General features: G+C 40.9%; 1 protein-coding gene and 1 long non-coding RNA gene across 2 annotated transcripts; one reads left to right on the forward strand and one right to left on the reverse strand.

Moving 5' to 3' along the window:
* The first annotated feature begins 770 nt into the window (after positions 1-770).
* On the forward strand, positions 771-9,941 carry allc (allantoicase). The gene is made up of 11 exons (XM_086265277.1): positions 771-954; positions 1,496-1,546; positions 3,861-3,948; positions 4,287-4,406; positions 4,508-4,587; positions 6,752-6,884; positions 6,983-7,138; positions 7,263-7,336; positions 7,931-8,039; positions 8,116-8,234; positions 8,307-9,941. The coding sequence occupies exons 1-11, from the start codon at positions 865-867 to the stop codon at positions 8,484-8,486; spliced, it is 1,200 nt and encodes a 399-aa protein (XP_086121403.1). The 5' UTR covers positions 771-864; the 3' UTR covers positions 8,487-9,941.
* On the reverse strand, positions 9,851-21,050 carry LOC147313249 (uncharacterized). Its single transcript, XR_015125177.1, has 3 exons — positions 20,993-21,050; positions 14,465-14,561; positions 9,851-12,317 (listed from the first exon to the last, which is right to left on the reverse strand). It is a non-coding gene; the product is annotated as an uncharacterized LOC147313249 (long non-coding RNA).
* Between the last annotated feature and the right edge of the window lie 434 nt (positions 21,051-21,484).

A 21,484-nucleotide genomic window follows, 5' to 3' on the forward strand; every position in this document is an offset into this window, starting at 1 on the left:
GCATCTATTTGAAAGAGTGAGTGTAAACACAAAAAATATTTTATTTTATGTGCTGGAATGTGTAGAAAATAGGTTTAAATGTTAAACTAATTTATTCAAGTCAGAGAATGTTGCATATAATTAAATTTTTGCTTGATGCATAAAGTTAAAAGATTAAAACTAATAAAACAAGTTAAAAAAATAGACTTTTCCATTTGATTACATTTTGTATGATAGATTATGTAGAAAAAGTAGAATTGGGCTGAAAGATCTATCGCTTTATCACCTCTTCAGGTTGTAAATCGTGTTTTTAAAAAGTAACTAAGTAACTAAGTAATTAATTACTTTTGAAAATAAGTAATCAGTAAAGTAACGGGATTACTTTTTTGGGGAAGTAATCAGTAATTAGTTACTGATTACTTTTTTCAAGTAACTTGACCAACACTGTTTGAGATTGATCACCGTTGTGGAAGTTCACCACCAGTCCTTTGGTTTCCCCAGCACCGATCTGGAGGCACTTCCACAAACTCCTGGGTCAGCTCTCTTTACTTTATCAGCTCCAGTGTGATTGGAGAACTGCTGCAGTGTGTTTTGCTCATGATTTTGTAGGTAGGAATTTGTCTTTATAGGTTTCTGTTCACCTGTAGTTGTGTGTTTGTGTCGGCCAAACTGACTGCACTGGTCAAACTGTGTCTGTTTCAGGTGAGTTAACAAAGCTGTAGATATGCAGGTAAATGAGTGACAGTGTGAGCAAACAGCTGCTGTCTGGCCGAGCAAACGCTGAACTTTGTGCTGCAGGGCAGCGGCTGCGCAAGTAGGTTGGCAGACAGCGGCTGCATCAAGTTTTGTGTTCTTGTCTTAGTGGAAAGTCAAGGAAAGGTCAGTATGGCGGAGAGGAGGATGGCAAGAAAGGCGTGTGCAGAGCCCGACTTCCTGCAGTTCAACGATCTGGGCTGTGAGACGGTCGGAGGGAAGGTGAGTCACCACGAGTATGTTCACGCTGCTGCTGTGGGCAGGTTCACTCACTCCACTCATTACAACTGTTTGAAACCACAGCCTGATATGAAAACAATGTAAAGTCAGTAATATAATATACGAAAGACACAATGAAAACACATGAATTATATTGCAGTTTGTAATCTTTCATTATAGTATGTAATTTATAGTAAATTAAAAAATTGTGAATAAAATCAGGGCTCCTAACATTTGTTCAGTATAATATGACAACAGACATAGAAGAAGACACAAAAAGAGTTTTAATGGGCTTAAAACACAAAAATACATAAAATGATCACAAACAGGTCTAATGCATTTTTTAAAATAATTTTTACGTACATTGACTTTAACTCAGTTAACCGTCTAAATATTTTCTCTCCTGCTGCTCAGGAAAGAGGCCAGCTAGCTGTTCACTCAGTTTCTGTTAGCGTAATGTTTAATCACCGCTTTAACTCTGTTCAGTTCTCTGTGTTATCACATTGAAGCTGTTTGTGTTAGCAAAACAATTTTTTTCTTTCAGGTAATTTTTGCCACAGACGAATGGTTTGCCCCAGCGAAAAACCTGCTGAAGGTAAAATAACTCCACTCATCAGCATCAGTGACATTCACGTTAAAGGAGCAGTCCACTGTTTCTTCCCCTGCCTGAAGCTCTGAGCCCAGTGATTCATATTTCACATCATTAAAAACACCTCACACCCAGCTTTATTTAAAAGAGTTGAATATTTGTTTAACAGCTTATGCCTGTTCTTTCCAGTCTAAAATGTTTAGAAAACAGTTTCTAAGGCACTATTTTTAGCAGTGGAAGAATCCACATTAGGATGGAGGACAGCATATTCACACAGTGATGAACTGGACATAGCAGCAGGTGTATGGCACGATTCTTTCTAATGATAAAGTTCTTTATGCAGGTGACTCAAAATGAGCTGGATAATTATAAGACATTAACAGAGTTATCTTTAAATATTTTTTAAAGCTTTTAAAGGCATTCAGAGGTGGCAAAAGTACACACATTCTGTACTAAAGTAGAAGTACAGATACTATTGTTAAAAATACTGCAGTAAAAGTACTGATTCAGCCTCTTTACCCAAGTAAAATTAAAAAGTACTGGCTCTGAAATACACTCAAAGTAAGAAAGTAAAAGCAGCTCTTTGAAGGACGTTTCTATTTTTGTGCAAAGCTAACTGAACTGTGCTATATTAATATAATAATAAAATAATATCAGTAGATGGAAAAACAGACTTTACTCTAACCTTTAATCCTAATTGAATTAAATCATGAATCAGAAGGAAAAGAAAAATATATTTCTATTTTCTGTTTCCTTCATTGTAGAGGGTGACTTTACCTCTACCTCTAAACAGGAAAATTTGTACAGTCAGGGGTTAAAGTGGAGGTGGCGTGGAAGTGGCCAGGGGAGGAGCGGTGGGGGGATCTCAGTGTGGGGAAAATCATCATATCTCTCAATAATTTCTATTGAAAGCTTCACCAGATTTTCTTAGTGTACGGGCTGTGATCAGCTGGCCTGCTGCTCTTTGTGGATGTATACATGTGGATTCAACCTGATGTGAGCAAATGTTTCCTGAGTTGTCCTGCCTGATTTAATCTCTACACTGACAGTACACTGTTTATGCTGTCTTTATATTATACACTATACAACCATCATCAGCTAAAATACACACAAAATAACATGTTAACATGTAAGCAGTTAATATAGTTGTTTGCAATAGCCTGAGATAAACAGGCACACTAAATTTCATCCCTTGTAATATTATATTTCATCTTAAGCCCAGGTTTGCTCTGTGAGGGGGATACTTCATCTGTTACCATGTAAACCTATACACACCACCTGCCCAGTGGTCTCACGGTTCCGTGTTACAATAACAAGGCTTGGCAGGATGAAAGCAGACATATCTAACTTATCCAGGACCCAGTAAAACTGGGGAACGCAAACTATATAACATCTCTTGTAAGACAAACGCAAAATATAACCACGCTCAACATGTAGATACTACACAACATAGTCAAAGAAAAACGTGGTCTTACATCTCAAAAAAGAAACAGCAGCTTGCCGCCAAAAACAATGTTTTTAAGTTAAATTTGAAGTCTTGCCGTGAAACCTTGTTGTTCTTCGCGGTTTTATTACAACTGTTTTTGCATTACTGCCACCTTGTGAATATACGAAGTATATTGATCCTAATTAACTTAAATGTTATGCCATCAAGTAACACGTTAGTATTCTGTACAGACAATAATAGACAAAATTACGTAGACTTGATTAAAAAAACATATTTTAACTTAACAAAAACATATATTTTAAGTAAAATGAAAATAAATAATTAATATACACTGAACAAATTCAAATTCAAATTCAAATTTTATTTGTCACGTACACAGTCATACACAGTACGATATGTAGTGAAATGCTTGGACAACTGCTCGTGACCTAAAGAAAACAAAAAAGGAAAAGGCTATGAATAAGATAGGAAATAAATATGAAAAATTAAAAAGGGTAAATTTAACTAGGAAGGAATAGAATATAAATTAAGGTTAAAAATGAAATAACTGTACAACACAAATTAGAATGAAGGGTAAATTTAACTGGGAAGAATAAGATAAAGATAAATATATAAATTAAAGTTGAAAATAAAATAACTGTACAACAAAATACACAATACACAATATAGAACTATATAAGAATGTATGAAGAAATCTAAATATAAATAAATATATACACAATAACAGCAGCTGTACAAGTATTAACCGGAAATGAAGAATATAGTGACCAGTGTTGTGCAAAACCAAAGTCCAGAAAGTCCAGTGTGTGTGTAAGAACTGTATGTGTGGGTCAGTACAGAACAATCCACCTCATTCATTTTTTGAGTGTACAGAGAGAGCCGCCACAGTTCATCACATCTGCCTTCACCGAGTTTGGAAAGTGGATGGACGGATGGGAGACGAGGAGGAAGAGAACACCTGGTTAGTACCCTGAATTTTCACAAGCGGACCCGTTTTCTGACGCGGTGCTTTCTTTTACTCTCTTCTGGGTTTTCTGAGCCTAAGCTCCAACATTTCTTACACTTGGGTTTTGTTTTTGTTTTTTTTACTTTTAACATTTTGTTTATTTTAGTTTTCTTAGTTTGATCTGTGATTGTGTTAGAGTTTAACTGTTCCCTCTGTATTTCCCGTCTCATCTTCCTCAATCATTTCCCCCTGTTATTTGTGTCTGTGTTTCATCCATCCATTCTTTTCCTTTTTTCCTTTTTTACTGAGAAGTGAACCAATCATCATTGTGTTTGCTTGTTGCTTGGTTGAAGGTCACGACTGGTGCATTATCCAGCTGGGAGTCCCAGGTTTGATCCATGGCTTTGATGTCGACACGTCCTTCTTCACAGGAAACCACTCACCCTACATCTCCATCCAGGCCGGCTGTCTGGGTATGTCATCATCGTCATCATCATCGCATTGCCCAATAACGTACTTTAAACTTTTCCATATCTAAATAGCTTCAATGAAACACTTCCTGTTGTTCTCCCAGACCAGGAGTCTCCTTTCACCCTGGAAGGAGACCGAACTGGCATGGCTGCCTCCGATAGTCAGATGGCAGCTGTTGCCAAGGTAACAGTGACCTTCATGTGATTCAATTCAATTCAATTCAATTTTATTTATATAGCGCCAAATCACAACAAAAGTCGCCTCAAGGCGCTTCATGTGATCACCGACACTGTAGTCAGCCCCAGCTAAACAAATATTTAAAACAAGAGTGATGTGCTGAATTGACAGCTATGGTCGGTTTATCTGCAGCCATGTGAAAAGCGGAGAGCTCCTAATCGTCAATCAGTCATTAATTCATCGTCAGGATACCATAAAGACCTGAGTAGAATGTCTTTTTCACATGACTATATGTATGGCTCAGGGGCGATTCTAGGATCAGAGCTTTGGGGGTGCTGAGCACCTAGAGAGCTGCCCAGCCAGGCAAGATAGACTTTACTCGTCACGATGAGACGTCTTCCCCGTGTCTGTCAGTCCCTGCATCCTTAAATGTCTCCAGTTGTCCCAAGTTCTCTATGACTGTCTCCTTGGTGCATTTAAACCCCTGTTCCTCCCTGTCCTCATCGTCTGTTGTCTTCGTCTCCGTTATCAGTCATCATAATTTTACCATCTCTGAGTAAGTCTGCAAATTTCTTTATTAAATCATAAGATTCTTAAATTCATCAAGTCTCCCTGTGCCTGGGTCCTCGTCACAAAACATGACATCACTGTTTTGTACATTTTAACACAATTGAATCCCCATTTTTGAGAAAGAAAAGCAAAACACTATTTTAAAAGTCAGTAACAAAATCATCAAATCAGATAAAGGTTATTTAAATGCTGCAAACGAAGAATGGATTGGAATAAAAAAAAAACATATCCTAACCTTAATTACTGGGGGAAAATGATGAATGATGATCATAGTGAGTAAGATGTAAACAGAGTGCATTTTTTGGACAGAGATTCACTTTTAATGTGTATGTATAATATAATACAGATACATAAAAATACACTCCAAAAATAGAGTCCTTGAAATGTACAAATGTACAAAATATTGATAAATAAAATTATAAAAATGGAGGCAACTTTGCCTATGGTACAATGTATTCAATGTATGAAAAGATCTTTACTGTAGGCTCTGCAGATTTTTTGTTTTATTTTAACCTATGTCGCCTCACCTTGAGGTTGGCAAATCTGTCTATCACTTTTTGTCATTAACTCTCTCAAGCAGTTTAACAGTTTCTGTTTTGCCTGTCACTGTTCCCTGTCTGTTTTCTTATCTGGTTCTTCCTGACCTTGTACTTTCTTCTCACGTTCCCCTCTTTCTTCTCTCCCTCTTTGGACTGACAATCATACACAAATAGATTGTATTAATTAGATGTAAAAAATTACATTAATATTAAAAAACAAATACTATTAAGACCACTAATAAAAAAAAAGTCCTCTCTCAGTGTACTTTCAACCAAAAGGCAAATAACCAAACCACATGAACATCTAATAAAAGATATAAATATTGAAACACTGATCCAAAATTATTCTTGATTGACGGATCTTTTGATCTTACACTTTTACCTGAATGTTGCTCCTGGGTTTAATCTTGGCACATGCACATATGACAAAATAACCAACTTCTCCATTTCAAACAGGACAGTGGCAACAACAGTAGACTACAGATAATTTTAAGTTTTAGATTTTAAATAGGCTATATAAATTTCAATGGGAGCAACAGGACAGTCAAATGCCGCTGATTTTACTACAGAGCAGGACGGATTGTAGGGTCGCAAACATCGTTGGAAAACACATTTCCAACACTGCAGGCTACCTGGTGTAATGTTTTTCAGCTAAAAAGAAACATGGTCTGACTCCTACCTAACTATATAAAGAGTAACTGAAGGTTAAATGCAGCTAATATGTCCTGTTTTAAGCCAGGCACTTACACCTCCGCTCCGCTGTGTCTCAGCCACCATCAGGGCGCTAGAGGGGAGAGCTGGAACAAACCATTTGGGGGGTGTTATCTATACTTTTGTTGTTAAAATGTTATGTCTCAAACAAGTACTGAATGCTTTTTATATTTTTAGTAGTGTGTCACACAAACAGTAAATAATCTTTGGGGGTGCTTTGATTCATTGATTCAAAAATGGGCTAAAATCGCCCCTGGTGTGGCTGCTGATTAGGTGAACACCTGTGCCATGTGGGCATGTCTGACCTGGATGTTCACTGAATGATGTCATTTACTGTGTTTGATTGACAGCTGGGATCAGAGGTGTGGCCAGAGCTGGTTAGTGTGTCGCAGCTGCAGCCTGGATACTCGGACTGCTGCCATAACTACTTCAAAGTCAGCTTCAGCAGGAGAGTGACACACCTGCGCCTCAACATGTACCCAGGTACACACACACACACACACACACACACACACACACACACACACACACACACATGCTCTGTGCAACTTTATATGCATCTACAATATACTGTGTTTCAGATGGAGGCATAGCCAGACTGCGGGTGTACGGTGTTGGGCTGAGGGACTGGTCATCTGTCTCCACTAATCAGGATGTTGACCTAGTGGCTCTGACCAATGGAGGAGTCTGCCTCGGCTACAGTGACGCCCACTTTGGGCATCCACGCAATATGATTGGTTAACATCAGATAGTACAATAATCTGTATTTCAATATAATATATATATTGATAATATTGGGTTGAATGTCTCTGTTGTGAGTGAGCTGGGAGCTCTGGTCAAACTGGTGTGCTGTGTTTGCAGGACTTGGTCGAGCTGCCAACATGGCCGATGGATGGGAAACGGCCCGCAGACTGGACCGACCCAAAAAACTGCAGGTGTGCACGCTGACAACACTAATGTCACATCTCCGGCTCTATACGTTAAAGCAGCTGTACATGATTCACAGCCAGCTTTATTCTGATTGGCTGGCCCAAAGGATTTTTGACAGCACGTTTCTCCGACATCATAAAGATCCAAGAGCAGAAAAAACTGTGTGAAACCACTGAACTGGAGGAACATGAGAGGAAATAAGGAAAAGTCTTTAAAGTTTCTAACCTTTACACATTTATAAAGGTTAAATCCCACAGAAGTAAAAGTGGTGCACTCTCCTGACACCTTTATAAAAACTCTTCACATAGCAAAAAAGACAAAATGTCCTCCAGCAGTGTCTACACAGTGAAAAACATCAATTTCTGATTGACTTCATTTACTACCAACAGTTTCCTTGCTTGTCAGAGAGTCCTCTCTCTCTCTAAAATGTTTCATTTCATTAGAAAGGTTTCCACTTTCTTTTCAAGCTGTCCTCAGTGTCACAATTCATTGTACTATAATGATATAATATTATTAACTTCTTGTTTCTCCAACCGTGAACATAAATATTATTACATTATAGATGTGGGTTAAATGCTTCCCTGCTGCAAATCTTGCAGGCAGACCAGCGTGGGATCCTGCAGGTTCCCGGCTGGGAGTGGGCGGTGTTTCGTCTCGGTCATCCCGGACTGATCAGCAGCGTTGAGGTCGACACCAACCACTTCAAAGGTGGAGACACGTCAGTGCTGCTTTTCTTTCCTTTAAAAACAAACTTAGCTCTTCAGCCTGACACTTTCCTCTCCAGGAAACTTCCCAGACTCATGCAGGATCGAGGCATGCACTTTGACCCCTGAGGAGAAGGCTCAGTGTATCGGCAGTAGGTGGAATTCTGGGAAATGGAGGGTCCTTCTCCCTCCTCAGAAGGTAACCTTTGTCACCTGTTAAATCATTTTCACCCTCTCATCCTCTTCCTCACCGCCTCCTACCTCTCTGCAGCTCCGCCCTCATCACATTCATCACTACGGCAAGATGGAGCTGAAACTGAGCCATCCTGTCACCCACGTCCGACTTATCATCGCTCCGGACGGAGGAATCAGCCGCCTCCGTCTGTGGGGTCGACCCATACCATTCACTGCAACTCTGGCCAGTAAGAAGTGGACAGTGTACAAACTGTGACACCCAGATGACCTCAGACCTTCAGGGCTTTTAAAAAATTAAGCTGCTATTGATCTGCTGGTTATTGATTTCCTTTTGTCTGGTCCTCTGTCATTAGTTCTCATCCATCCATCTTAGTTTTCTCTCCCTCAGGCTCAAGGTCAACTTTAATCATCTTCCACCTTCCAGCCAACACCCTGACCCCCACCTCCAATGATTCTCCAGGACATTTGTCCTTTGAATGAGTCTGAAATGTCCAATTATGATTGCGCCTCCTTCTTTCCCCGTCTGTTTGAGATTTAAAGACATTAACTGGAAACATCTGGGCCTGACACACAGCTCCAGCTGTGGTATGCTCCTACACACAGTGCTCACGAGCGGCAGCAGAACGGCACCGTCAGGAAGGGTCAGGGGTTGGGAGTTAGCTGCCTCATCAATAGCTGTGCTCAGTTGTTCTTACTCCCGCAGTTAATTATAGTAGCCCCTCCTCCACCTTCGTGTTGGCTCACGAAGCTGCTGTGAATGGTGGAGGTGGTGTAGCTCAGACACATGTGTTCACACTGGATTCACGTCACACGTAGAACCCTCACTCTGATATTTCTGGATTTTCAGTCTCTGGTTTCGGTTTCTTTTCCATGTTTTAGTTAGATCATCTCCACTGGCTTCAGTGATTCCACGATCATTTAAAGCACATACATTTAAAAACACCTGACACGCTTCGGATGTGAAAGAATGAATGGGTTTGTTTACTTCTGTAAAATAAAGCTGTGACAGCCAAAGTTTGATTTCACTCTAAACATGAAAACAACATAAAGTCACTAATAAATGAACAGGTTTAAATTTATTTACAACCTGCCCTCTAATCAAAAACACCGCCTCCTCCACCTCTCTGTAAAACCTCTGACTGTTTTTCATTATTAGGGGCGTGGCCTCTGTGACTGACACGTGGATGGTGACACAGGCAGCTGTAGCTACTATCTGTCTGCTAGCTTCAGCTGAACTGGACCTCTGGACCCTGTCTGTGCTATTGGCCTTTGGAGCATTTTAATGACATCATGTGACCAATAACGGGGCTGCTGTGATGTTACTGTAGTAACAGAAGGCTGATCTCCAGTTTTCACTTCTCTACTGAGTACTTCCATGTTATACCCAGGGACCATGAACCTGACTAATGGATATACAGTACTATGCAAAAGTGTTGAGCGGGAAATAGGTGCAGTGGTTTATTGAAACATGCTAACATCATGTAAATACAGCACATGAGGCAAAAACAAAGTTTGTACAAATCTTCATTCTTCAACACAGTCTGGTGTTCAGATTTTCAGTGAGCAGGATGCTCTGAGCACTTGCAGAAGAGCATCCTGCTCTGGAGTGAACGGCTGGGAGAAGAAGAATTTAATTTTATTGATATAATGCCTAGACGGTTTAAATTGTAAGGTGAAGACCCACAACAATAAAAAGAAGAAGTTTTGAGGAGTTGTTTTTTTTTTATTTTTTATGAGCACATATATTTTTTTTTACAAAAACAAGGAACATGATTCAACAGAGGCAGTGACCCCTGACCCTAACAGACTACTGCAGTAAAAATCACATCCATCCCAAAATGTCCATTTTCCTATTTTATTTCATTCTCTGTGCACACACACACACACACACACACACACACACACACACACACACACACACACTCTGCTGGTCACTGCTTCTTCGAAGCGCACAAATAAAGAAAGTGATAAAATTATGTAACCACAGAAAAGCACATTAAGTGATAAAATGACCATTAAAATATGAAGAGAGTAGTTAAAACACACTGGCTTCGAAAGTCAACAACCTTTCAATATTTTCTCATTCTTAATAATCTAATAAATCACCTCTATAATTAAATATCTCACCAGACAGACTTCCAGGGTGCAGACTGGTAGAGTACAAAATTCTCCACTTCTGAAGAGACTCAAATGAGAGAATAAATATTTACATTGAAAAGGGGGAGGAGCAAACTGTACAGCACTTCCTTTTCAAACCAAAGCTTTTCTTTCAGAAAGATTTCATTAAGATGTCCAAACCAGATGAGGAGCATCGTGCAGTAAAACTCCTAATATTCCGATCCAGTTAAACTCTTGCACATTTACACTGAGTGTGGCTCTGAGGAGTGTTTGTATTTTCTTCACCTGCGTCGTGGTTCTGATTACTGTTGATGTGAACGTCTTTAAAACCATGCTGTTTTCTCTGAGCCAGCCACGCACAATTTCTGATTCATCTCTCAACAATTCCTGTAAATCCTGGTGCTTTTTTTCTGAGTGATACATCATCAGCTTACTGTTACTCACAACAACATGAGCACTTTTTAAAGCAACTTTCAGATCGTTTGTATAAACAGAGAACAGGAAGTGAGTCATGCAGCTTCCTCGTGGCATCTCACAGTGAGTGTCTGTCCAGCGACATGAGCAGCTGTTTCCATCAGAGAGAAAACTTCGCATTATAGAAATGGCCGAATCTGAGAAATGGTAAGACTTCAGTTTGGGAAGCAGCAGATTAGGACTGATGACATCAGAGGACGAACTGAAATCTATGAATACAACTCCAACTTTTCTTTTTTTTTTCAGTTCTGTGAGCCAATGATCAGTTATGTCACCAAGAGTTTGATGATGAGTGAAAAGTTCATTGTTATAAAAGTATCCCTGCATCTGCTGGAGGAGTACTTTCTCCAGGATCGGATCAGGACGGAATACGCAGCTCTCAAGATTCTCTGATGGGAACTTGCCGCGGTGGATGCACGAGTTCAGGATGTGACATATGGGAGCAGAGATGGATGGAGCTGCAGCTTGTAGAACATAAGCATCAACGTCGGACATCAACCTCTCAACTTCCTTATCCTCAACTTTCCTAAACTCAAGAGAACAGTGTTTGTTTTCCATGATCTTCTTTTTAATAAGAAACTCTGATGGAGACACTTCAGAAAGAACAGGAGGAGACTTTAAGGGTTCACTGAGGGGATCTGTTTCTGAGTTTCTGCTTCTGGGGACTCTTCTTCGTACAGTGGCAGTGATGAGCTTATGATTACTGATTGATTTAACTTGGTGACCGTCTGGTTCTGAGCAGAGCGCTGGAATATTTGTGTAGATGTGATCAATATATTTTGATGTGGATCGTGAATTTGTCACGTGCGCCCTGGCAGGCTTTTTTACGATCTGGGTCAGTCCACACACAGAGGAGACAAAATCAATCCTTGTCTTTTTTGTAGACTCTTTCGACCAGTCAAAGTTAAAGTCTCCCAGAAGGAAAATGTCTTTGTCTTCATTTGACACCATTTCTATTTTTCTGCAGATTTTAATTAAATAATCTATTTTGCTGCCTGATGGTCTGTAACAACATCCCACTAACACTGGTCTGGTATCTGGAAGGTAAATCTCAACCCAGATCATCTCGAGATCTTTGTGATCCAAGTCATACCGCTGAATAACTGTCATGTGATCGTGAATATAGAAACAGACACCACCTCCATTACTGTTTCTATCCTTCCTGTAAAACCTGAATTTCTCTATATGTAGTTCAGAGTTTTTAACACTGTTGTCTAAATGAGTTTCAGTTAACGCCAGCACATGAATGTTAGAATCTGTTAATATTTTCTCAACGTCAGGATGCTTATTCCTAAGACCACATATGTTCAGATGAGCTAAACATAAATACTCGAGTTCAGAGTCAGCTGAGGGATCTGCAGCGGCCATAGTTTCAAAGAGAGATGAGTGTCACGGGTTCTCTGATCCTGGTTTGTCCTGATGGAAAGTGTCCTCTCTGCATCCTTCAGCTGAGAAGCTGTTGGCCTGATTCTTAGTCTCTTGGTCCAGGTTCAGTCTGCGGCACAAACACCTCACAGTTACCATGCAAAGAGTATAAATGGAACTCACATACACTAGATGGTCTCAATAAATCTGTAACAGTAAACTTTCCTGTGAAGTAAAACATTTCAGTAATATTTTATTATACTTTGTTGGAATATTTCATAAATCAGTCAAAAGAAGATTTGCAAAATCGATTCAGTTTTATTCATATAGCTCTGAATCACAACAACAGCCACCTCAAGGTGCTTTACACTGGAAGGTAAAAATGACATTTATTACATTTAAAATTACACATTACATACAGCACCACTCCGCAAATCACTACCTTATCATTTTGGAGGGGTTTGTGTGTCCCAGGGATCAGGGACAGTGGGGAGGCTGCCCGAGGGTGAGCTTTTGGTGGCCAGGGCTTAGTCCATGGGGCCCGGCCAGGCACAGCCCAGAAAAGGGACATAGGCCCATCCTCCTGCTGGCCCACCACCTGCAGGAGGCGCCGTAGGGGTTGGGTGCATTGTGTGCCGCGCAGCGGGCAGGCACTGAGGCCCTGATAGAAGGAATACGTCGAGGACCTCCTTAATCCCCTGTGGACGGCTAGAGGACAGCTCACCTATCTCTGGGTTCAATTCAATTCAATTCAATTTTATTTATATAGCACCAAATCACAACAACAGTCGCCTCAAGGTGCTTTATACTGTACAGTAGATCGTACAATAATAGATACAGAGAAAAACCCAACAATCATATGACCCCCCTATGAGCAAGCACTTTGGCGACAGTGGGAAGGAAAAACTCCCTTTTAACAGGAAGAAACCTCCGGCAGAGCCAGGCTCAGGGAGGGGCGGCCATCTGCTGTGACCGGTTGGGGTGAGAGAAGGAAAACAAGATAAAGACATGCTGTGGGTTGAGGTGACTGAGGCAGTTAAATAACTCCTTGGTGGCAGAGGCTCTGGGGTGGATGAGGTCCGCCCTGAGGGCTGTCTTGGTTAACACTTCTCTGCAGTGTTGCGGAGAGATCACGGGCAGTACCTCTGGATTGGCAGACAGGGGTGGTGATTCCCATCTTTAAGAAGGGGGACCAGAGGGTGTGTTTCAACTATACGGGGATCACACCCCTCCCTGGAAAAGTCTATGCCAGGATGCTGGAAAGGAGAGTCCATCCGTTAGTCGAACCTCGGGTAAAAGAGGAACAATGCTGTTTTTGTCCTGGTCGTGAAACACTGAACACTGGATACTTGAGGGTGCATGGGAGTTTGCCGAACTAGTCTACATGTGTTTTGTGGACTTGGAGAAGGCATTTAATACTGTCCTTCGGAGTGTGGGAGGTGCTTCGGGAATATGGGGTTTTTGGCCCATTGCTAGAGGCCATTCAATCCTATTTAACACTCACACGCATTCGTATTCTGATGAATGCATCAGAGAGCAACATGGGGTTAGTATCTTGCCCAAGGATATTTGGCATGCAGACAGGAGCAGAATGGGATTAAACTACCAACCTTCCGTTTAGTAAGTGACCTGCTCTGACACCTGAGCTGCAGCCACCCTACTAATACAATCGTTGTACGGGTAAGGTGTTCTGGGAAAGTCCCACTGGGGGGAGGCCCCGGGGCAGACCCAGGACACACTGGAGAGATTATATCTCTCAGCTGGCCTGGAAACACCTTGGTGTTCCCTTCAGACAAGCTGGAGGAGGTGGTCGGGGAGAGGGAGGTCTGGGCTTCTCTGCTTAGGCTGCTGCCACAGTGACCTGGCACAGGATAAGCGGAAGAAAATGGATAGAATAACACAGAATAAGAAAACTGTCTCGGTTGCTGGCGTTTAGTGCAGGATATTCACTTTTTGTGTTTTGATTGGTCTGTTTTGGTTTCATTGTGAAGGCTCAACCTGAGTAATGTTGGGCTAAGTTTGGACATCAGAGATAGGGATAGAGCTCTCCTGGGTCCTCACATGCAGAGCCATTAAATTATGAGTTAACTGTGCTTAACCGCAACTTTTTGAAAGCTGACTTTCACTGTCACACCCAGGCCTGACTACTTCCAGACATGTAACTTTCAGGCTGTGTAACAAAGTGGAGCAGATCTCAAACAGCAGCACATCACACAACCAACTAAAGAAAGAGCTGAGGAACAAAGTCACTGACATCTATCGGTCTGAAAGACTTACAGAGAGATTTGTAGTCTGGGTTGCAGATGAACACAGAACAACACTGTGACGGAGGTGTAGTCCGTGGCGCCGCTGCCGAGGAGGGGGGTGGAATGGACTGTAAAAACACACAATTATCAAAGAAACAAATTTCACTACCAACACTGAGAGTCTTGAGTCCTTACTGGGGTTAAAAGCATCCAAAGAACCAGCTGAGAGACAAACTCTGTAACTCTGTCAGTCTACAGGACTCACTGGAACACAATAACTGTAGTTACGGTAGCTATTGTCAAGGTCAATGTCAAGTTTATTTGTATTGCACATTTCAAACATCTCATGCTGCAAAAAGTGCATCGACGTGTGCTAAAAGCCAGTCAAAAGTATTTGTCTTCAGTAAAGACTGAAAATGTTCCAGCATTTGTGCAGACCTAATATTTAGAGGCCGACTACTCCAGAGTCTGGGACTTGCCACAGAAAGGCTCTGTCCCTACCAAATTTAGACCGTGGAACAGATAAGATTAGTTCTGAATAGTGATGTGTCATGTGCAAAAGCATCGACTCTAAGAGCCAACTTCCATCAAGTGAGAGCCGGCTCCCCAATTTTTTTAAACAAGGTTTATTGTGTTGCCACTGTCCTCCCACATACATCACACACAGCATGATTGGTTGGAATTGGTTGCACCTCTTTATTCAGCCATGGACCAAACATTTCTGCATATGGAGTTCAACACTACCCTCTCAGAAACTGCATTACTGGATCGCAGGTTTAAAAAGCCTTAATTAAGTGACAACAGAGCTGTTGATGAAGCACTTCAGAGAATAACTGCCTCAGCAGCAAAATGCACCCCCAGCAGCCACCCAGCTCCATCATTAGAGGGCCAATTGGAGGAGGAGCCACAAACTTCTGCTGTGTGGAGACTCTTTAACGAAAGAGCTACAGGAGATGCTGCAAAGAGCTGATGCTCTACTGGAGATGCAATGCTATCTTGAGAGATGAGATGTTATCTTTCCAACATGGAGAAGACCCCCTGAGCTGGTGGCAGGCCAAGGTCACAGTTTTCCACACCTGGTGAAGGTGATGGAGGGGAGACTATGCATTACAGCTGCACCTTCGGAAAGAGTCTTCTCAAAAACAGAAAAGATAATAACTCAGAGATGAAACTGCTCTCCAGACATACTGTTTGGTTACTGAGTTTGGTTCTGTTCCTGCTCTGCGGATTTGTTTACAGAGTTTTGTTCATTTGTTTTTGTGTCAAATTAAAATTAAACATTTGATTAAAATATTAAAATTAAGTAAGAATGCCTGCTTTTGAAACAGAAGAAATACACAAAATTAGGCAGTTATAAGGCTGCTCATAAAAACACTAAATACAAAATGGTTTATCAACACACGAAGCATTCATATTTGCCAAGTAAGGCTAAAATATTATGCTGTTGAAGATAATAAATTAGAAGCCATTTGGGAGCCAAAAGAGCCAGCTCTGCCTTGGGAGTCGTGCCACAAGAGTTGTCTCTCTGAAAAGAGCCGAACTTCCCATCACTAGTTCTGATCTTGATCTCTTGGTTCACAACTACAATTGTAGTTATTGTGTGTGCACCTTGAAAGATAACTGTTCAAGGTGTACAGGTGACACATGTCTTGCATGTTTGAACATTACCTTGTGAGCGCATTACTGCTCAAAAAGGTTTTTATCGTTCAACTGACTTACATTTTTAATCTGCAAGATTTAAATTCTCAAAAAAAACATTGAGTATAATTTAACTTTCATAACATGAATATTATTAGTTACAGAACATGATTTATTAGAAGAGAGCTGGAGGGCAAAATGCGATTAGTACTTCAAGTCAAGGCAGTATAGCAGAGACACAGCTAGGATGTGTTTCCTTTTTTTTTTTTTTTTTTTTTTTTTGCCTGTCCCGTTTGGCTCTTTTGCCATCAGAATTGTTGTCTAAAGGCAAAGAAAGATGCCCAACGGTTTTGGTTTACCAAATTGACCATCCCAGCCTTGCCGTAATGGTCCATTTGATTCACCTTTTATTGTTTATTTTATTTTCATTTACTGAATACGGGACAGACTTGACTGGGGGAAAGAAGGGGAGAAAGAAAGAGGGAAAGAGAAACAGCTGAGAAGAGGGACGGGGGAGAAGGGCAAAAAACAAAAACCAACAGAATGAGCAGAAAAAAAAAAAAGAAATAAAAAATGCATATATCAATCACCTGGATCACCTGCTGAGAAAGAAAAAAGAAAACAAGCAGAAGAGAACAAGAGTAATAGAATAAACAACATCACAATGATATATGGGAATATGACAGTAAATACTAAATATCAAACATTATTGTGCAGCACATAAGATCAACAGAACACAGTGTGCTTTGAGGTAGAAGCCAAAAAGGGTGTAGTTTGTGGGTGTGATCACCTGTATGTGTTTCCTGAACTTTACTGTTACGTACTCAGTATGTCAATCATGAATTGTTAATGCCTTGCATATTTAAAGTACAGTGTAGTACCACAAATCCTAACGGATCTGTTAAGAAATATAGCTGGTATTGTGTTGTGTCATAATGTAAAATGTAGTCCAATGGATGCATGCTCTAACAGGAAGTACAACGAAGGAGTTTTCAGCACTTTGGCAGATGTGTCTGTATGTACCTGTGGACACCTTTTGTCAGCATCTTAATGCCACAAACACTTAACAGGGAATGTAGTTTAGATCAAGACAGAGTTGGTAGAAAAACATGATCTGACACATTAGTACAGTATATTAGTAGAGTGCCCTTGTAATAGCATAGAAATGCCTGCTCATGGATCATATGGTCAAAATAATATCTAGTTTAACTCTTGATATACACACCACATAGTTTTAATGTAACAATAATAACAACTTGTAACTGAAGTCAGTGTTTCAAACAACTCCCCCTGTTTCCCTAACAAAGTCAAAATTCTTGATCATGTACTCGCTCAGTATAATTTCCCATCACATAATTTATAATGCAAATATACAGTGGAACCCCGACTTACAAATACCCCGTTAAACGGAAAATTCAAGTTATGAAGGTACTGAACGGCAATATTTCTGCCCGTGTTACGGCAAAATGCCTGTGTTCCGAAATCAGCAGGCTCTGATTGGCCGAGCCCAGAATGCCCAGAATGCCTAGAATGCCTTCCGAATTATGTGCCAACCACCTTGGCTTTCGTATTGTGTTGATGTTGCAGTTAGCAATTAGCCAATTGCCTATTGTTCATTCACAATGAGGCCTGCAAGCGATTCGAGTGAAAAGAAGAAGCGTAAAGTGCTCTCGATGACAACAAAGAGAGAAATTATTCATAAATATGAGTGAGGTGTGAAACTTAGTGCTATTGCACGTGAGAATGGCCGAAATCCTTTGACCATAGGAATAATTCTAAAACAAAAAGAAGTCATCAAAGCAGGTAAACCTTCAACGGGCACCACCATCATGTCCAAAAGGAGGAGCCACATACACGATGAGATGGAAAGGTTTCTCCTTGTTTGGATTAAAGACAAGGGAAAGGCTGGCGATACACTCACCGAGACGATCATTTGCGAGAAGGCGTCCTCAATTTATAATGATTTAGTAAGCAAGGCACCTTCCAATGAGCAGCCAACGGCATCGACGTCCTTGCAGGAGGCACCCCCATCCTCCCCAGAGTTTAGGGCGTCGCATGGGTGGTTTGATCGGTTCAAGAAGAGGACTGGCATCCACTCTGTTGTGCGTCACGGCGAGGCAGCAAGTTCCGATCACAAGGCTGCCGAAGAATTTGTTAGAAAATTTGAGGAACTCATAAACCAAGAAGGCTACACCCCCCCAGCAGGTACTAACTGTGATGAGACCGGCCTCTTCTGGAATAAAATGCCGCAGCGTATGCACATCACCACGGAGGAACAAAAGATGCCAGGCCACAAGCCCATGACAGACCGTCTTACCCTCGCCCTGTGTGCTAATGCCAGTGGGGACTGTAAGGTCAAGCCACTCCTAGTGTACCACTCAGAAAACCCGCGTGCCTTCAAGAAACACAAAATTTTAAAGGAGAGGCTTGAGGTTATGTGGAGGTCCAACCCCAAGGCCTGGGTGACCCGACAGTTCTTTGTCGAATGGGTCAACTTGGTCTTTGGCCCTGCTGTCAAGAAGTTCCTTGAGGAGAACGATCTCCCCATGAAGTGCCTGCTGAGCATCGATAACGCCCCCGCCCACCCCTCTGGCCTCGAGGACGACATCCTGGAGGAGTTCTCGTTCATTAAGGTTCTCTTCCTCCCTCCCTACACAACCCCTCTCCCCCAGCCCATGGATCAGCAAGTCATCTCTAATTTTAAGAAACTGTACACGAAACACATGTTCGAACGGTGTTCCGACATAACAGAGAGTACGCAGCTCACCCTCAGGGAGTTTTGGAAAAATAATTTCGACATCATTGCATGACTCAAGTTGATTTCATTGGCATGGCGGGAGGTGAGTCGTTGAACGCTAAATTCTGCTAGGAGGAAGCTGTGGCCTGATGCTGTTGCCCCTTGAGATTTTGAAGGCTTTGAGGGGAAGGAGGGGGAACCTCAACCTGAAGTCAAAGTTGAGGAGATCATAAATCTTGGCACCGCCCTGGGACTTGAGGTCAAGGAGGAGAATATAAACGACCTTGTGCTTGAACATCAAGAGGAGTTGTCAACGACAGAGCTGCAAGAGTTGGAAGCGATGCAGCACTCATCAGTACAGCAACAATTCGGCGAGGAGGAGGAGGCCGTCATACCATCGGGCGATATCAAGGACATTCTCCGCGATTTTCAGAAGGTGGCCGATTTTGTCGAAAAAAATCACCCTGAAAAGAACTTTACCACTCGTGCTATAGAGCATTTTAGTGACATCTGCCTCTCCCACTTGATATCCATTTTGAAAAGTAGACAGAGACAGACGTTGTTAGATAAACTTTTCACAAAGAGGCTAGCAGCAAGTCAACCAGGTGAAAGTGTGCCTTAGAAGGTGAAAAAAGCGATGAAAGTAGCAGTAGTGATTAGTTAAAAAACATAAAAATGCACAAAAATATAAAATAAAAAAAAATTATAAAATAGAAAATTAAAAAAATTATACAATACAAGTTTTAAAAATATGAAAGTTTTAGTTTTAATGTTTTAGAATGTTTAGAATGTTTAGAATGTTATATACATGCAGCATATGTATGCATGCATGCATACAACTGACACATATGTACACTTATTCCTCTAATTTTGAGTTAGTGGTAATATTTTTACCCAGATGTGATACTTCTTAAAATACAAGCAGACATTACAAAGAAAGTTGAAGTGTTAATAATTGTGTAAAAATGTCTGAATGAATAGTACATTGTTTTTTGTTGCCATTCTTTTTCACTTGTAGTGTTTTTAGATGCCAGGGCTGTTGGTGGATTAAAAATGTTTGTTAATAAAAATAATGTTTTCTTTCGTCTTTAACATGCACTTCAGTGTCTGTTGCACTACCTCCTTATGTTTAAAGCCTGATTAATCTTTGAATGAAAAAAATCAAGAACTTTACACCGTAATGTTATGCCAGTTTTCCCCGTGGTGGTGCTGTATGCATGCATACGTATGCTTTCTTCAGCCTCCGCCACTGAGAACTTCGTCTCCAGCCAGCATCACCTCACTCAAAAGGCGTGATGGGTGCTTCGACTTACCTCGGGAACGGATTACTTTCGTAAGTCGGGGTTCCACTGTAGTTCATTTAGTAAATGTGTTTATTAGTGTTGTTATCAATATGACTGTTCTTTTGACCAGTTGCTGTTACGCCAGCTTAATGTCACAACTCTTACTCTGGAAGAATTTCAGCTGTCACAACAGGAAATGTACAGGTAGAATTAATACCATGACAATGACTCATCTCTATGTTCCAGTAAATTATTAACATGCACGAACAATAATAGAAAATTGCTTAAATGGAATGCAGTCTTTGTCTAAGCTGTTGTTGGTCCCTCTGCTAAGCCTGAAACCACAGCTCACTGCATTCACTCAGTGATGGTGAGGCTACAGACTTCGAATCCCAGAGCTCTGTTTCATTGCTCCTGCCATAGTCTGTTCCACTGAAAAGATTAATAAAGCTTTCTGAGGCTGATCGACTCATCCACACACAAAGGAAATTAATGAAACATGAAAAAGGCTTAATGATGTAGCTTCAGCCACTGGTTGACAGATCGCATGACTGAAAGTGTTTCTTCATTTACTTTCCATAATGATGATAGCTGGATAAAAACTTGTCTGACCTCTGAACCACTCATATGTCCAGTTAAAAAGGACAAACATGTTAAGGGAGGAAAGTGAATTGTATTTGTTGAAAATCAACAGCACGTACCTGAAGTAAAAAGACACAGTTGCAGTATTCCTACTTTTAACGTGCTCTTCAGAATGAGAACACCTTACTCTGACACTAACAAGATTCTGAATTTAGCACTTTTAATTACATAAACATTTGTACCCTGCAATTTTAATTTTGTCAGAAATGAGAAAAACAAATACCCAGGAATAAAACCTGCTGAGTTTGTTCTCACTCACCTGTCACTGTTGTTTCACCTTAAAATGATGGAAAGAAAGTGTGAAAAAGAGATTGGACATCCTCGCTCAGGTGTGTCTGTGTTGTATCTGACTCAAAAACAAGGAACCTGTACATCTCACCTGACTGCAAGCTGATGATGCCAATGCTGTTACCTTGGCAGAATGTAGTTTATCAGGTTTACAGACAGATGAACAAACACCTCCCAAAACCATAAGAGTCAAGTTACAGGAGGCATTTACTGTATATAATTGTGTTTCAACAGTACTTTATATGGTATTAATGTCATACCTGAAACTAACTTTGTGGTTGTAAATGTTACAGTAGAAAAGGTGTCATCACCGGTCTAGTCTAATCACCTTCTCCCGCCCTTCTCCAGGCCAATCAACATTCATGCCTCGTACTTTAAATTTCATCTGCATTTGTCTTTCTCCTTCGCAGACTCCTTTGTGCAATCCACCTGCTCCCCATCTCCGAATCTCAGCACTCAAGCT

This window comes from Aulonocara sp. 'chitande type north' Nkhata Bay, linkage group LG15, assembly GCF_057382095.1.
Source record: "Aulonocara sp. 'chitande type north' Nkhata Bay isolate Kocher_YH1m ecotype deep benthic linkage group LG15, A_spYH_male_GT1.1, whole genome shotgun sequence".
Taxonomy (NCBI): domain Eukaryota; kingdom Metazoa; phylum Chordata; class Actinopteri; order Cichliformes; family Cichlidae; genus Aulonocara; species Aulonocara sp. 'chitande type north' Nkhata Bay.

Excerpts from the sequence above, each read along its gene's own strand:
- allc (XM_086265277.1), top strand. The coding sequence starts at position 865 with ATGGCGGAGAGGAGGATGGCAAGAAAGGCGTGTGCAGAGCCCGACTTC. Across the intron at positions 955-1,495 it reads GTGAGACGGTCGGAGGGAAG|GTAATTTTTGCCACAGACGA; the intron begins GTGAGTCACCAC and ends TTTTTCTTTCAG. Across the intron at positions 7,139-7,262 it reads GCATCCACGCAATATGATTG|GACTTGGTCGAGCTGCCAAC; the intron begins GTTAACATCAGA and ends CTGTGTTTGCAG.